Raw genomic sequence first — 17,904 nt, 5'->3', positions numbered from 1 at the left:
ATATGAAACATTCATACTGGAATATACGTTGGCTATTTAATATTAATATTCATGTTAATATTGAATGATTACCTAGAGAATAACATTGTATCCTCCCCTAAGAAGCATTTTAAGCAAACAGTTTTGACAGGCTTCAAGCTGTCCAATGTCTTCAAACACTTGTAAACTTATAACGCTTTTTATGAAAAAGATTTTAACTATAAAAGAACAGGAAGTATTCTGTTAAACTTCTCCTTCATTGTAGAATAGTATCAGTTCAAGATAAAATATGTATTTGTCATTGCACAAAAGAATAAAAATGAAGGATTGTTTTAACAGCTTTTTATTTTTTTTTTTAATTTTTTTCTTTTAACGTTTATTTATTTATTTTTTTTTTTTTAATTTTTTTTTTCAACGTTTTTTATTTATTTTTGGGACAGAGAGAGACAAAGCATGAACGGGGCAGGGGCAGAGAGAGAGGGAGACACAGAATCGGAAACAGGCTCCAGGCTCCGAGCCATCAGCCCAGAGCCTGACGCGGGGCTCGAACTCACGGACCGCGAGATCGTGACCTGGCTGAAGTCGGACGCTTAACCGACTGCGCCACCCAGGCGCCCCACGTTTATTTATTTTTGAGACAGAGAGACAGAGCATGAACGGGGGAGGATCAGAGAGAGGGAGACACAGAATCTGAAACAGGCTCCAGGCTCTGAGCTGTCAGCACAGAGCCCGACGCGGGGCTCGAACTCACGGACCGCGAGATCATGACCTGAGCCGAAGTCGGCTGCTTAACCGACTGAGCCACCCAGGCGCCCCTTAACAGCTTTTTAAAAGAAATAAGTATTTTAGTTTGGGAAAAATCCCTAGCATGAACCAATAATGTGGTGACTAAGGATTCTTAGTTTATTTTAATATTAAGAAGATACAGAGATCCTTTTATTTTGTAAATTTAACATCTAAAAATGATAGAATCTTTTTTGCTTTTCCAGCTCCCAAAAGTTAGGAAGTATAAGATGATCACAGGGGTCATATTACTGTTTTTGCTCTTACGGTAAAGTATTTTTAGCGGTGATAAAAGGTGATCTTTAGTGCACCACACCTTGAAATGTTCAGACCATGATTAGAAAACAAAAACCAACACCCTACAAATCCTCAGTTTTGTTAAAGTTATAATTTTTTCAACTTTACATTCTAAATTGTTTATGATCAAGTTTTCTTTTTATCATTAACCCTCCTTCTTCAGTTAGCTTTAATCTTTAGGGGAAGCTTAAAATGCATGACGGAAAATGCCAGAGTTCCTCTCCAAAGGCCACATCCACGTGCATTGCCATCAGTGTTAAGGATTGTGTGGCCTGAACGGCAGCCGCTGCTGAATGCGCCGGGGACGTTTCCTGCGGACATTCTTGTTCTCACAGGGGGTTAGCCTTGCGGTACCTCAGCCAGAACTTGCTAGTTTGAAAACAGAAGCAAGGTCTTGTTGCATCTAGGTATCAGCACATGATTTCCACCCTTTACTAATTCCTCAGAGACAGATATACAGAGTAATTGTTTTAGTTTGCATAGCATGTTTACTTTATAATTTACATTATATAACATTTTAAGTATTTACTGCAGATTTTATGTAAGGTTTTATTTTTTTTAATAGTGTTTACTTTGAGCACACAGTGTCACTAGGTTTGTAAAGTACAAGCTCTAGAAAGAACTCTGGAGATCATCCAAACAAACGTTCTTCTCACTAATGAGGAAACCGAGGTTCAGAAAGACCAAGAAATATATGACGAGGATGTTATAAACATCCAAATAGTAAACTTACTAAGCTTAGTTTTCCAGCTACATGGCTTTTCAGCTATAGCAACCATTAACTTCATTTTCGTTTTAATGTTCAGTTAAAACGTGGTTTGTCTCTGGTTGTCCTACAAAGTTGTGTTGTCAAGACAAAAAAACCACCACGTGTTAGAAAAAGGTACAAATCTCAAACAAAGTCAATGTTGTTTAAACTGACTTACCATTCTACAAGTTCTGTTTCTGTTCATAGATTAAAACTTTGCTTAGGGAAGTTAAAAACAGCGATCTTCTGCTTTCATTTCTGTATGGACAAGCATCCATTTGTGTTTCCTCAGAATCTGATGACACGATTTACGTGTACATTCTTTTTGGTTCAATATAATTCAGTTATATATTTCATTTAAAAGAGATCAAGTGTTTAGTTATTTTGTGTAAGTGAATGAATTGCGGATTCAAGAGAAAAAAGAATTTTGTTTTAATCCATCCACAGTTTTTATTCTTTTACTTACATTGCCAGTTTAAATGCTGATTTAACTATGCTCTAACCAGCAATAAGAGCAGTTCATAGAAATAGGGTATTTTACCCAAACTTAAACACCACTAGTTCAAGTTCTTATCAGCATCTCTCCCACCCCTGCCTCTTCTCCCCACAAGCGTGACCCCATTTCAGGAACTAGTTCAGAGAAAATGCCCCGATAAGAAAGGAAAATGAGGTGAATTAATTATAATTATGACATTTTATATTACATTTACATGTAGTAATTTAGAATGAATAAAAAGCATATTGTGTTTCCTTATTTTCAGCATATAATTTTCTTTCTTTTTCAGCTTTTTAATTAAATGAAGCCAAGTGGGATTTGCATAAAGTGAATGTTTACCATGAAGATAAAGTGTTCCTGAGATATATTTTGAATTCTTGAGTTCATTTCCACATTGTGATAATCTAGCTTATTCTTGTGTAATTTTTTTTAAATGTGAGTTTTCCTGGTAAATTTAAGTTATGGAAGTAGATGGTTCAATTTCATATTAGCACTGGAAAGAACAAAGGAGACATTGAAATGTTTTCGAGCATATTATAGTCAGCGTATGTCTTAGGACTGAAATAAATGACAATGTAATTATCAATTCATGTGTTAGAACTGTTCACTCATTAGTAAGGAAAACCACAATGTTAGTAAGAGGAAACTATGAAATATATGTTAAAGAATCCTTAAGGTTGTACAGAGATAAGGTGTATGCATGAAAATGTCACAGTGAAACTCTACTCTTTGTCACTTCAGTATAAAGGATATGTGTATGATTACAAATAATGTTTTGTTCTTATTAATCATAATTAGATAAAGAGGGAGCTGGATGAATAGTGCCTATAACTGAAAGCCTAACCTGGGAAGTGGAGGTTTTTTCCTAGGGTACAAATTTTAAAGCAAACAGGACCAAATCAACAAGCTTGAAGGCATCAGATGAGAGAAGCCTCCCGCCCAAACTAGACATTAATTTCTCTCTCACTTTCGAGGTATCAGACGTCAGAGCAGTCCTTCTCTCATTTCACTTCCGGGACGAGTTCTCGGAGCTGACTGGTTGCTGAAATGCTATCGTTTTAAAATTTAGATGTTAAGTTGAAACCCTCTTTAGTTTTAAATACATCTTCAGCTAGAGCACTGTGATAGGCTCACTGAGAATTCTTTCTGTAGGGGTGGGGTGCAACGGGCTTCCCTAGCCTTCTCTGCTTTTCCCAAAACATGGAAACTTCCCAGCAGTGTGGATGAACCTGGAGTCAGAGAAGTCTGGTTATGTACCTGCTGGGCCCCAGAGTTTGGGGGAATTAGTCATACTTTTTCTCTGTCTTCCCTCTTTGGAAAGTGTAAAATGAAACCAAAATTAGACTATAAAAAAAGAAAAAATCCAGGAATCCAGACTTAGAACTACAAAACTAACCCAGAGTGGCCATTTTCCCCATGTTCCATGGCAAAAGTTTGCAATTACAACTTGGTTCCCTGAATCCAGATAGCTAGAGAGTAGTCATCCTGTACATGGGTGACTCAGTGAAGCTTTCTTGAAAACCAAATATGGGAATCTAATCGTTAATATGTTTGTATGTCCTCTTTTAATATATAAAGCGCTTTGGCAGATTTTTTTTTTCTTTACAACAACCCTGTAAGGTAGACAGGAATATAAATTTTGTCTGACTTACAAAAGCACTAGAAGCTGAAAGCTGCAAAGAATAGAAAAACAGAGCTGTAACCGGGCTTTCAAACTCTCAAACCTGAATTTTTATTTTCTGTGGTGCTAAACAGTTGAGAAACACAATCAGCTCAATCAACTTTTTTCTCTTTTTTTTTTTTTTTTTAAAGATTTTGTCATCTAATTTTCATTAAGATCCAAATAATAGACCATGGAGAACTTTGTTGGTTAGGAGTTTCAGGCACACAGTTTCAAACAGGGACCAGGTGTACATCCACTGAATTTACTTATTTTGTACCTTTATGAAATTAATAAAGAATGGGAAATAGCAAAGCTTATAGGGGCATATGAAGCTAAATTCCAGGGCAGTATGTGTGCTAGCAAGAAGTTGTCTTGTCAAAACATGATACGCAGTGAAAATTGCATAGTAATTCAGAACTATATTCACCTTACTACATATTCCCAAATCTGTTATTAAAAAGCACATTAGGTCCCCTAGTTCCTGTTCAAAGATTGATAGGTTTAGTACTGAAATGTCACTTACGGAAAAGCATTAAATGATCATGATCATTTATTTAATGCCTATCCCTACGTAGCACTTGACATGTACATGTAACTCCATTGAGTATTTTTACAGTTTCTAAGATTCTTTGAGAAAAGACATGCAACTGAAGTTTGAGACCAGATTTTACATGTAAACATATCTTTATTATAATTACGTTGCTCTGTCCCCTTAAGGCTGAGAGTTCTTATTAAACAACATACATCTAGTCTCTATAAAGCTTAACATAGTGTTCAGTCGTGACCAAAGTCAGACAATGGCCCAGGTAAGGAGAACTTCCCTATCCCAGATTAGTAAAAGTTTTCTAGCCTATATTATGTAATTTCCTCTCAACATTAATTTCATGCCAACTATATAAAGACAATTTTTTTTTTTTTTTTAGCATTTTATAGCTTACAAAGTTGTTGCTTTTCTATACTGTTGTTGCATTAGGGAAGTGATTCTAGAAGGAAATAAACTGCCTCAAGACAAGTTGTTATTGGAAAGTGCTACAGGCAAAAACTACAAAGAGTGGTTCAAATGGAGTTTGCTTTCAGAAGTTTGCATGTGGAAAACCACACATGTGATATAGGCTACCTTTACCTTTGCCAAACAAGTCACATTGAAAAATTAATTTGTATCTACTATGCTATATCCTCCAGTGTCACTTTTCAACCCTATTTACTGTTTTGAAGACTCCCTTAAAAACTGGTATGTTTCACCGTCTCCAGTTAGAATAAAAAGAATGGCTTTCCTACTTAGAATAAAAAAATCTTAACATAAAGTTCCATCTAAAGGAGTTTAATTTCTAACATCTGATGAATAAAATGTTGCATTTTGCTCAGCTGACTGTTCCTTTCATCAGATATTTCACATGAGTAAGCCTAGGAGTGTTGTGTGTATACTGTAATTTTCTTTTGCGTATACAGTAATATCCCTTGTCAATTAGCAATCCAACAAGCATGGTGATTTAGGGAGATTAGGTCTTGTAACCATAGAGCTTGACAAGTACTCCCTTTCTTGCTATTAGGAGAACCTCCCTAAAGGTACGTGAACAGAGTAGTTATTTCTAAACAAGGCATATTATTTTGAGATCAAACACAGTAAACACTGCATTTTACAAGTACTGGTAACAAAGGCAAACACATTAACTGGAGCATCTAGGAACAAAACAGTTGAGTGGACTTTAGGAGACAGTGTTCCTCAGAGCTCATTAACCATTCGGTTTAAAATATTAAAACGAGGTTTTTCATATTCTAGCAAGAAACTGTACTGGGTCAAACCAATAATTTATCTAATAGAATTTTTCTAAGAGTGGGAAAAGGGGGACCATAGTAGTCGCACTAAAATGGTACAAGTATGTTCATGTTAGCCTCTAAATTCCTTTATTTCATTCATGACCGTATGTCATTTATGAATCTTTCCATACTCCTTTTGTTATCTACTTATGTCTGAAATATATATATGCTGTGTTTTTATCATATAACAGTCTTAAGTATATACAAAGTTTTAATAAAGTATCACACATTCGGACTATAATAGGAAAATCAGGTCACTTGTTGGTACGTGTAATTCCATTAAAAATGATGCGTACCTATAGGCCATGAAAATGGCAAGATGAAAAACTCTAAGAACTCATGCACTCCACAGAAACACTAGGAAAACTGGCAGTGTCCCTCAATATTGCTTGAAGTCTGAAAGATAGTGAAAGGTTGACAGCAACCCTATGAATGCTTAAACAAAATATGACTTAAACTCAGATGGATAGTTTAATGGCATTTTAATCTTAGTCTCCCCAGTCAGCAGTGGTCTTAAAAATGGCAGCCTGTGTACCTGACTGTAGAGGAGGCAGAATGCTCCTGTTCCTAAGGAATAGTGTTTTGACCTGAGGATTACTGGGAGAATTCAGGCAAGGGGTTTGTCTTTGTTTCACCTAACTCGAATTCCTCAGGGTGGAAAAGTGACTACTAGGGTGTTTCTCTGAAATAATGAAATGAATTTTTGCCTCAGGCAGGAGCATGGTAACAGTTGTGACAGACATAGACACAGGGCTGAATGCCTGAATGAAAGGAAGAGCTGGAGAGTGAATTACTTTGGGGAATAAAGGCTTTGAGAAGCTGCCATGTGCCAAAACCCAGATCAGGATGCATCCTCAGAAAAGATCTGAGAAGACGCTAAGCTTTTACTTCTTGCTGATGTTTACACCCAGCCCAAGCAAGACATGAAGGCTAGAGCACAGTTGTCAACTTCCTGGATAAGTGCTCAAGGGTGCCCCAACAGAGTCAGTGTGCAAAAGCCCAGGGGACTAGTTTGTTTCTTTTTCTCTCTTTTGTCTGCAGGCACTTAAGGACACCTCTGTCAAACCACTAGCTGACCACTAAACCAATGAAACACAAACTTTGCAGACCACAAATGACAATATAATTTTACAAAAACAGTTTTGAAAATTCACTAAATAGCTACAAAACTCACAGCAAGCCACAAAAACTAGCTGTGGAGAGGGAGCAGAATCCAATTTCTAGAGTTGCTTCATTACAGTATGTAGAATGACCAGTGCAGAAAACATACAAAGTATAAATTATACCCATACACAGGAAAGAACAGACACTGTCCTTAAAGCAGCAATTCAACTTCCTAAAGACTTTAGTGGTCGGTAATGTACTCAAAGAGCTAAAGGAAACCAGATGAACAAGGTATCACCAAGTAGAGAATATAAATGAAGAAATAAAAATTATAAATGGAGTCAAATACAAATTCTAAAAGTGGAAAAACCGTAAGTGAATTGAAGAAGTCCCTAGAGCAACTCAACAGAACACGCAAATCAGACACAGGGCATGAGATGTAATTTGGCAATAACCTCATAAAAACAAATGGATAGAACTGTACATGAGCAGTTCTTATACGCTATCAAATGTAAGCTGCTATTAATTCCAACTAGACTTTTATAAATTTAATATAAACCACAAAGTAGTAAAGGAAGAATTGAGTAACTATATGTATATATAACATGTCGAAAACAAGTTGTAGAATGACAGAATTCCTTATGAGTGATTTCTTTAAATGCATTTAGCATTCCACCTAAAGGAAAGATTTGCCAAAAGGATTTTTAAAGTATGATATAACTATATAAAATTACATAAGAAAGGAAATCTCAAATCAATACCCTTACTTTACACCTTAAGGAACTAGAAAAAGAAAAGCAATCTAAACCCAAAGGTAGCAGAATGAAGGCAATGATAAAGATTAGAGGAGACCTAAACAAGCTAGAGATACAATAGAGAAACAATAGAAAAAGTCAATCAAGAGACACCTGGGTGGTTCAGTCAGTTAAGCGACCGACTTCACCTCAGATTATGATCTTGCAGTTCATGGGTTCAAGCCCTGCATTGGGCTGTGTGCTGACAGCTCAGAGCCTGGAGCCTGCTTTGGAGTCTGTGTCACCCTCTCTCCACTCTTCCCCTACTCACACTCCCTCTCACTCTCTCAAAAAAATATATGAACATTAAAAAAATTTTTTTAAGAAAAAAGAAAAAGTCAATTAAACCAAAACTTGGTTTCTTGAAAAGAACAAAATTGACAAACCTTTAGCTAGACTAAGAAAAACAAAAATAGTTTTCAAGCTTCTAAAATTAGAAAGTAAGAACATTAACACCTATCCTACAGAAGTAAAAAGGAGGATCAAAAAGTTCTGTAGAAAAATCTTGGAAAAATGGTATTCTAGGAAGATTCTGAGCTCACCTCTTCTTACAGACAAATCAAGGCTTCACCTACATATAATGCAATTCACTCAGAGCGACATAGTGAAAATGACAAAAACACATGCACAAAACAGACACAGTGGGAACCCGCAAGAAGGAGGGATAGTATAGGTATGGAGGTCCTCCATGAGGAACAAAGGGATTAAGTCCCATATGGGGCACTCCTAGCCCTGGGGACCTGCACCGGGAAGCTGAACCCCCATAACAGCAGAGCTTAACTCTGGGACCTCTGCAAATCAGTGGGGCTTAACCACCTAAATGCTGTCAGGACTGGCATTCTCTTGAAAGCAGCTACCAACCCAATGCACCTGGCAGGCAGCCCCAGTGAGGATCAGGAAGATGCCTACTGAGCCCTACAGGATGCCTTCCACCTAAGGCCACTACCTTCAAGACCAGGAAATGCAGTTGACCTCCAAAAAGCATAGAAACAGAGAGAGACAGACAAAATGAGAACACAGAAGAATATGTCCAAACTAACAAGACAAAAATCTCAGAAATACCTAAATGAAACAGAAATAATCTAATTAAGAGTTCCAAGTAATGGTCATAAAGATACTCACTAGACTTGAGAATGGATGACCTCAGTGAGAACTTCAGCAAAGAAAACATAAAAGCCAACCAGAGCTAAAGAATACAATAATGAAAATAGATACACTAGAGGGAATCAACAGCAGATTTGAGGATACAGAAAAACAGATCAGTGATCTGGAACACAGGGTAATGGAAAGAACCCAACCTGAATAGCAAGAATAAAGTATTTTAAAAATGAGGATATTTTGAGGGATCTTTGCAACAACATCAAGTGTACTAATATTTGCATTATGGGACACCATAATGCAAAGGAGGAGAGAGAGAGAAAGGGGCAAAAAACTTACTTGAAGAAATAATACCTGAAAATTTCTGTAACTTGGGGAAGGGATCAGACATCCAGGTCCATGAAAAACAGAGAGCTTCAAACAATATGAACACTTTGTATGCAGGTCCATACAGACAATGATAAAGTCAAAAACTAATAAAGAGTATCTTAAAAGCAAAAAGAGAAAAGCAACTAGGTACATACAATGGAAACTCTACAAAGCTATCAAGAGATTTTTCAGCAGAAACTTTGCAGTCCAGAAAAGAGTGGTATGATATATTCAAAGTCCTGAAAATGAAAAGCATACAACCAAGAATAGTCTACCCAGCAAGGTTATCATTCAGATTTGGAGGGGAGAAAGAATTTCCAAGAAAAAAGTTAAAGGGGTTCATCACCACTACACTGGCCTTATAAGAAATGTTAAAAGGACTTCTTTAAGTGGAAAAGAAAAGGTCATAACTAGGGGAAAATTATGAGAGAGGAAAATTTCACTGATAAATCAAACATACTGTAAAGGTAATATATCAAATACAAAGCTAATATAAAGGTTAAAACATAGAAGTATTAAAATCAATTTTATCTACAAATATTAAGAGATACACAAAATAGATGTAAAATACAATGTCTTATTTTAAAAAAATGGCAGGGTGCAAAGAGTAAACATATAGTCTTTTAGAAGATATTCAAAGCCAACTGACCCAATTTAATATAGACCCCTATATACATAGGAAGTTATTTATGAACCTTACATTAACCACAAACCAAAAACCTGTAAGAGACACACAAAAAATGAAAGAATCAAGCATATCATTAAAGAAAGCCATCGAATCACAAGAGAGCTGAAGAAAGAACAGTTGACAACAAAAACAGAAAACAATTATCAAAATGGCAGTAGGTACATAGCTATCAATAATTACTTGGAAGCATTAAGTCCATTTACATTTAATCAGAAGACATGGGGCATGAAAGGATTAAAAAAAAAAACCACCTATATGCTGCTTTAAAAAAACTTACTTTAGTACTAAAGAAACAGAGAAAGTGCAGGGATGGAAAAAATAGTCCATACAAATGGAAACAAAACATAAAAAATAAAAACTGAGATAGCAGTACAAATCTATCAGACAAATAGACTTTAAAACATAGACTGTAACAAGAGACAAACAGGGGCATTACATAATGCTAAAGGGACCAATTCAATAAGAGGATATAACAACTGTAAATACCTATGCACCCACTGTAGGATCATCTAAATGTATAAAGCAAACATTAACAGACATAAAGAGAGAAATTCACAGTAATACACTTACAAGTAGAGAACTTTAGCTACCCATTTGGACCAATGGATAGATCATCCAGACAGAAAAATCAGTAAGGAAACTGGTGTCCAATGACACATTAGACCAGGTGGACTTAATAGATATGGACAGAACTTTGATTCAAATAACAGAATACACATTCTTTTTAAGTGCACATGAAGCTTTCTTCAGGATAGACACGTGTTAGGCCACAAAACAAGTTTCAATATATTCAAGAGATTGAAATCATATTAAGTATCTATTCTGATACACTGTGAAACTAGAATTACCAGAAAGATACTGGGGTAAAAACAAAAACAATAGCAACAACAATAACAACAAACCCATGTGAGACTAAACGTTCTACTGAACAACCAGTGGGTCAAAGAAAGCAAAAAGAGAATTAAAAATTAACTGAATACAAACGAAAATGGAAACAACTGTTCAAAATCTTTGGGATGCAGGAAAAGCAATTTTCAGAGAATTTGTAATGATACAGGCATACCTCAAGAAACAAGAAAAATCTGAATGAACAATCTACCGTACCCCCTTAAGGAATAAAAAAAAAAAAGAACAGCCCAACGTTAGAAGAAGGAAGAAAAAATTAGAGTGGAAATAAATGAAATAGAGACTGCAAAAGAAGAGAAAACATAATCAATGAAACTAAAAGCTAGTTACTTAAAAAGATAAAATTAACAAACCTTTAGCCAGAATCATTAAGAAAAAAAAGGAGAGGGCTCAAAATCAGAAATGAAAGAGAAGTTATAACCTACACTACAGAAATATAAAGAATTATAAGCAACTCCTATGAAAAACTATGTGCGAACATATTGGAAAACCTAGAAGAAATGAGTCAATTCCTAGAAACATATAATGTTTCAACAATGAATCAAGAAGAAATAGAAAATCTTATCAGACTGATTACTAATGAAATTGAATCAATAATCAAAAAACTCTCCATAAATAAAAGTTTAAGATCATATGGCCTCACAGGTAAATTCTATAAAACATTTAAAGAAGCGTTAATACCTATCCTTGTCAAACTATTACAGAAAAAAAAATAGAAGAATTGCTTTCACCTTCATTTTATGAGGCCAGCATTGCCCTCATACCAAAGCCAGACAAGGACACTACCAAACACAAACAAACCAACAAACAAAAACAAGTTATAGGCCAATATCCCTAATGAATATAGGTGCTAAAATTCAATAAAATATTGGTAAACCAAATTTAACAATACATGAAAATTATTGTTCACCATAATCAACAGGATTTAATCTAGGGATGCAAGCATGGTTCAACCTCCCAAATCAATCAACATGATACATGTAATAAAGGATTCATGAAATAAATGAAATAAAGGATTAAAAAAAATCATGTGATTATCTCAACAGATGCAGAAAAATCATTTAACAAAATTCAGCATCCATGCATGAAAAAAACTCAACCAAGTAGGTATAGAGGGAACATACCTCAACATAATAAGAGTCATATATGACAATCCACACAGCTAAAAACATTCAGTGATAAAAAGTTGAAAGCTTTTGCTCTGAGATCAGGAAGAAGATAAGGATATGTTCATTAGGAACATATAATCTTTCAAGACTAAATCAGGAATAAATAGAAAATGTGAACATATTTTCATTATCTAGGTAAGTCCACTCTCACCACTTTATCCAACATAGAATTGAAAGTCTTAGCCATAGCAATTAGAAAAAAACTCACTGATATTAGTAAGGAAGAGGCAAGAGTGTCACTATTTGCAGATGACAGGATCCTATTCATAAAAAAAAACAAAAAAAAAAACCACCTTAAAGTCTCCACCAAAAACTATAGAACTAAGAAATCAATTTGGTAAAATTGCAGGACAGAAAATTAATACACAGAAATCTGTTGCATTTCTATACACTAATAATGAACTAAGAGAAAGAAATTTAAAAAACAACCCCATTTACAATTGTATGAAATTAAGGCATGAATTAAATGCCTAGAGATAAATTTAACTCAAGATGTGAAAGACCTATACTCCAACAACTATGAGACAATGATGAAAATATTTAAAGACCACACACACACATACACACACTCACACACACACACACACACACACACACACACACGGAAAAATAGACCATGCTCATGGATTGGAACAATACTGTTAAAACGACTATAATACCCAAAGCAATATACAGATTCAATGTAATCCCTATCAAAATACCAGTAGCATTTTTCAAGAGAATGCAAATACATAATTGTAAAATTTATATGGAATCACAAAAGACCTGAAATAGCCAAAGCATTGTTGAGGGGGAAAAAATAAAAACAAAACAAGCCAAAGGTATCACAATCTCACACTTTATACTACAAAGCTATAGTTATCAACAGTCTGTTACTGGCCTAGTAAACACATAGATTAATGGAACAGAATATAGCACTCAAAAGTAAACTCACACTTAAATGGACAATTAATCTTCAACAAAGGAGGAAAGAACTTACAGTGGAGAAAAGACCATCTCTTCAATAAATGATGTTGGAAAAACTGGACAGCTACATGCAAAAGAACGAAACTGGACCCTTTTCTTTTCCTATATTGAAAAATAGAACTCAAAATGGATTAAGGACCTAAATATGAGACCTGAAACCATAAAACTTCTAGAAGAACACATAAGCAGCAAACTCCTAATCATCATCAGCCTCAGCAATATTTTTCTGGATCTGTCTCCCCAGACAAGGAAAACAAAAAACAAAAAATAATAATTGAGACTACATCTAACTAAAAAGCCTTTGAACAGTGAAGGAAACCAGCACAACACAAAGGCAACTCAGTGAATGGGAACAGATAATTGTAAGTGATATATCTACTAAGAAGTTAACATTCTTTTTTTTCTTAATTTTTTAAAATGTTTATTTTTGAGAGAGAGAAAGAGACAGAGTGCAAGGGGGGAGGGGCAGAGAGAGGGGGAGACACAGAATCCAAAGCAGGCTCCAGGCTCTGAGCTGTCAGTTTAGGCCAATGCGGGACTCGAACTCACAAACCGTGAGATCATGACCTGAGCCAAAGTCGGACATTCAACCGACTGAGCCACCCAGGAGCCCTGGCGTTAATATTCTAAATATGTAAAGAACTTACTCAACTCAACACCAAAAGAAAAAAATGATTAAAAATGGACAGAGGACCTGAATAGACATTTTACCAAAGACATACAGTTGATTGACACATAAAAAGATTCTCAATATCAGGGAAATTAAAACCACAATGAGATACTGCCTTACACCTGTCAGAATGGCTATTATCAAAAATCCAGAAATTAACAAGTGCTGATGAGGATGTAGAGAAAAAGGAACTCTTGTGCACTGTTAGTGGGAATGTAAATTGGTGCAGTCACTATGGAAAAACAGTATGGAAATTTCCCCCCAAATTAAAAATAGATATACCATACAGTACAGTAATTTCATTTCTGGGTATTTACCCAAAGAAAATGAAAACACTAATTTGAACAGATTTATGCACATCTCTGTTTATTGCAGCATTGTTTATAATAGCCAAGATACGGAAACAACTCAAATGTCTTTCAATAGATGAATAAAGAGGTGGTATATATACTCAATGCAGCATTTTTATTTAGACTAAAAAAGAATGAAATCGGATCTGGGAAATATGGTGAAGTAAGGGATCATAAGCTCACTTTGTCTCATGAATACACCTATGCAACATACACATTAGCGTAAATAACCCAGAAAATGATGTGAAGACAGGCAGAACAGTACTTTTAGCAGACATAATAGACTTTAAAGCAAAGACTGTAATAAGAAACAAAGGACATTATATAATCAGAAGGGGAACAATCCAACAAGACATTACAACACTTGTAAATATTTATGCACCCAACATGGAAACACCCAAATACATAAAGCAGCTAATAACAAACATAAAGGAAGAAATCAATAGTAACAGATAATTACTATTATCTATTACTAGTAAGGGACTTTTAACACCCCACTTAGGTCAATGGATACATCACTCAAACACAAAATTAACAAGGTAAAAGTGGCCTTGAATGACCTATTGGACCAGATGGATCTAAAATATATTCAGAGCACTCTATCCCCAAACTGCAAAATACATATTCAGGTGCACATGAAACATTTTCCAGAATAGATTCCATGTTAGGCCACAAAACAAGATTCAACAAATTCAAAAAGATCCAAGTTATACCATCCATCATTTGTGGCCACAACACTATGAAACTAGCAAATGACCACAAGAAAAAAATCTGGAAAGACCATAACTACATGGAAGTTAAATAACATGCTACTAAACCATGAATGGGTCAACCAGGAAACCAAAGAAGAAATTCAAAACTACATGGAAACAAATGAAAAAGAAAACAACAGTCCAAAATCTTTGGGATGCAGCAAAAACTTTCCTAAGGGGGAAGCTTATTCTAATACAGGCCTAACTCAAGAAGCAAGAAGAATCTCAAACAATTTGACTTTACACTTAAAAGAGCTACAAAAAGAATAACAAACAAAACCCAAAACTGGCAGAAGAAAGAATACAAGATTAGACCAGAGATAAAAAAAATATAGAAACAAACCAACAAGCAAAAGACAAAGACAAAAACAAAAAAACAGATCAATGAAACCAGGAGCTGATTCTTTGCAGAAAAAAAAAAATCAAATTGATAAACCTTTAGCCAGACTCAGAGAAAGGATTCAAATAAACAAATCTTTCATTTGAAAGAGGGGAAATAACCAACACCACAGAAATCCAAACAGTTGTAAGAGAATACTATGAAAAATTGTATGCCAACAAATTGGACAACCTAGAAGAAATGGATAAATTCCTAGAAACATATAAACTACCAAAACTGAAGCAGGAAGAAATAGAAAATTTGAACAGACCAATTACTAACAAGGATGTTGAATAAAAAACCAACAAAAAATACCTCCCAACAAACAAGTCCAGGACCAGTTTCATAGTTAACTTCTAACAAACATTTAAAGGAGAGTTGGTATTTATTCTCAAAGTATTTCAAAAAATACAACAGGAAAGAAAACTTCCAAATTCATTCTGAGGCCTGCATTACCCACATATCAAAACCAGATAAAGACAGCAAGAAAAGAACTACCGACCATTACCTCTGCTGAACACAGATGCATAAATCTTCAACAAAATACTAGCAAACCAAATCCAACAATACATTAAAAAAAAGAAAGAATCATTCATCATGATCAGGTACGATTTCTTCCTGGGATACAATGGTGGTTCAGTGTTCACAAATCAATGAACATGATACATCACACCTATAATAGGAAGGATAAAAATCATATAATCATTTCAATAGATGCAGAAAAAGCATTTGACAAATTACAACATCCATGATAAAAACCCTTAGCAAAGTAGGTTTAGAGTGAATATATATCAACATAATAAAGGCCATATATGAAAAAAGGTACAGCTGACATCACACTCAATGTTGAAAACCTGAGAACTTTTCTCCCAAGGTCAGGAACAAGACAAGGATGTCCACGCATACCCACCAAATTGGTAAGGAAGTGAAACTGTCACTATTCGCCTATGACATGATACTCTATATAGAAAACCTTAAAGACTCCACCAAAAAACTACTGGAACTGATAAATGAATTCAGTAAGATTGCAGGATGCAAAATCAATATACAAAACTTGTTGCATTTCTATACACTAATAATGAAGCAGAGGAAATAGAAATTAACCATCCCATTTATAATTTGCAACACAACTGATAAAATATCTAGGAATAAACTTAACCAAGGTGTTAAAAGAACTGTACTCTGAAAATTATAGAACATTGATGAGAGAAGTTGAAGATGACATAAACAAATGGAAAGATATTCCATGCTCATGGATTAGAAGAACAAATATTGTTAAAATGTCCACACTACCCAAAGCAATCTACAAATTTAATGCAACCCCTATCAAAATACAACAGTATTTTTCACAGAAGTAGAACAAATAGTCCTAAAATTTGTATGGAAACACCAAAGACCCCAAATAACCAACGCAAACTTGAAAACTAAAAACAAAACTGGAAGCATCCCCATACCAGATTTGAAGACACTACAAAACTATAGTAAAACAGTATAGTAGTGGCATAAAAATAGACACATAGATGGATGGAACAGAATAGAAATCCCAGGAATAAACCAACAATAATATGGTCAATTAATCTAAGACCAAGGAAGCTAGAATATTCAATGGGAAAAAGTCTCTTTAACAAATGGTGTTGAGGAAACTGGACAGCTATATGCAAAAGTATCAAACTGGACTTGTTCTTTACACCACACACAAAAATAATCTCAAAATCAACTAAGATGTGAGACCTGAAACCGTAAAAATCTAGAAGAAAGCATAGGCAGTAATTACTGACATTGGTCATAGAGACATTCTTCTAGATATGCCTCCTAAGGCAAGGAACACAAGGAACACAAAAGCAAAAATAAACTACTAGAACTACACCAAAGGGAAAAAAAAAAAAAGGTTTTGCAAAGCAAAGGAAATATTCCACAAAACAAAAAAGCAACCTACTAAATGGGAGAACATATTTGCAAGTGATATATCTGATAAGGGGTTAATATCCAAAGTATATACAGCGCTTATACAACTCAACACCAAAACAAAACAAACCTCACATCCAATTAAAAACTGAGAAACATGAACATTTTTCCAAAGAAGGTATACAGAGGGCCAACAGACACATGAAGATGCTCAACATCATTCATCATCAGAGAAATGCAAATCAAAACCACAATGAGTTACCACCACACACATGGAAAAATGGCCAAAGTCAACAACATAAGGAAGAAGTGTTGGCAAGGGTGTGGAGAAAAAGGAACTGCACTGCATTGTTGGTGGGAATGCAAGCTGGGGCAGCCACTGTGGAAAACAGTATGAAGGTTCTCAAAAAATTAAAAACAGAACTACCATATGATCCAGTGATTCCACTACTGGGTATTTACCCAAAGAACACAAAAACACTAATTTGAAAAGATATATGCACCTCTATGTTTATTGCAGTATTTACAACAGCCAAGATATGGAAGCAACCCAAGTGTCTGTTGATAGATGAATGGATAAAAATGATGTGGTGTACATATACAATGGAATATTATTCAGCCACAAAAAGAATGAAATCTTGCCATTTTCAACAACGTGGATGGATTTAGAAGGTATAATGCTAAGTGAATTAAGTCAGAGAAAGCAAATACCATATGATTTCACACATATGTGGAATTTAAGAAACAAAACAAATAAAGATAAAAAGAGACAAAAAAACATAGAGAACAAACTGACAGTTGCCAAGGAGAGAGGTGGGTGGAGGGATGGGTGAAATAGACAAAGAGGATCAGTAGTACACTTTTGTAATGAACACTGTGTAATGTATAGAATTTGAAGCACTATACTGTACACCAGAAACTAATATAACATTGTATGTTAATTACACTAGAATTAAAAAAGAACAACTGA

The 17,904-nt window shown here is 35.0% G+C and overlaps 1 protein-coding gene across 6 annotated transcripts in view; it reads left to right on the top strand.

The window, feature by feature from the left end:
- TUSC3 (tumor suppressor candidate 3) overlaps nt 1–17,904 on the top strand; it is a 305,126-nt gene that overhangs the window by 283,321 nt on the left and 3,901 nt on the right. For 3 of the 6 annotated variants that reach the window (XM_058720113.1, XM_058720109.1, XM_058720110.1), the window contains one exon: nt 2,593–5,330. The exons of the other annotated variants lie outside the window; for them this stretch is intronic. In XM_058720113.1, coding sequence (XP_058576096.1) covers nt 2,593–2,600 — 8 coding nt within the window. In that variant the 3' untranslated portion in view covers nt 2,601–5,330. Of the gene's footprint in view, nt 1–2,592; nt 5,331–17,904 lie in introns of those variants that run through there. 6 annotated transcript variants of the gene reach the window in all.

This window comes from Neofelis nebulosa, chromosome 3 (assembly GCF_028018385.1).
Source record: "Neofelis nebulosa isolate mNeoNeb1 chromosome 3, mNeoNeb1.pri, whole genome shotgun sequence".
NCBI classification, from domain to species: domain Eukaryota; kingdom Metazoa; phylum Chordata; class Mammalia; order Carnivora; family Felidae; genus Neofelis; species Neofelis nebulosa.
Note: the sequence above shows the minus strand (reverse complement) of the source record. Positions and strands in the feature narration are given on the sequence as shown.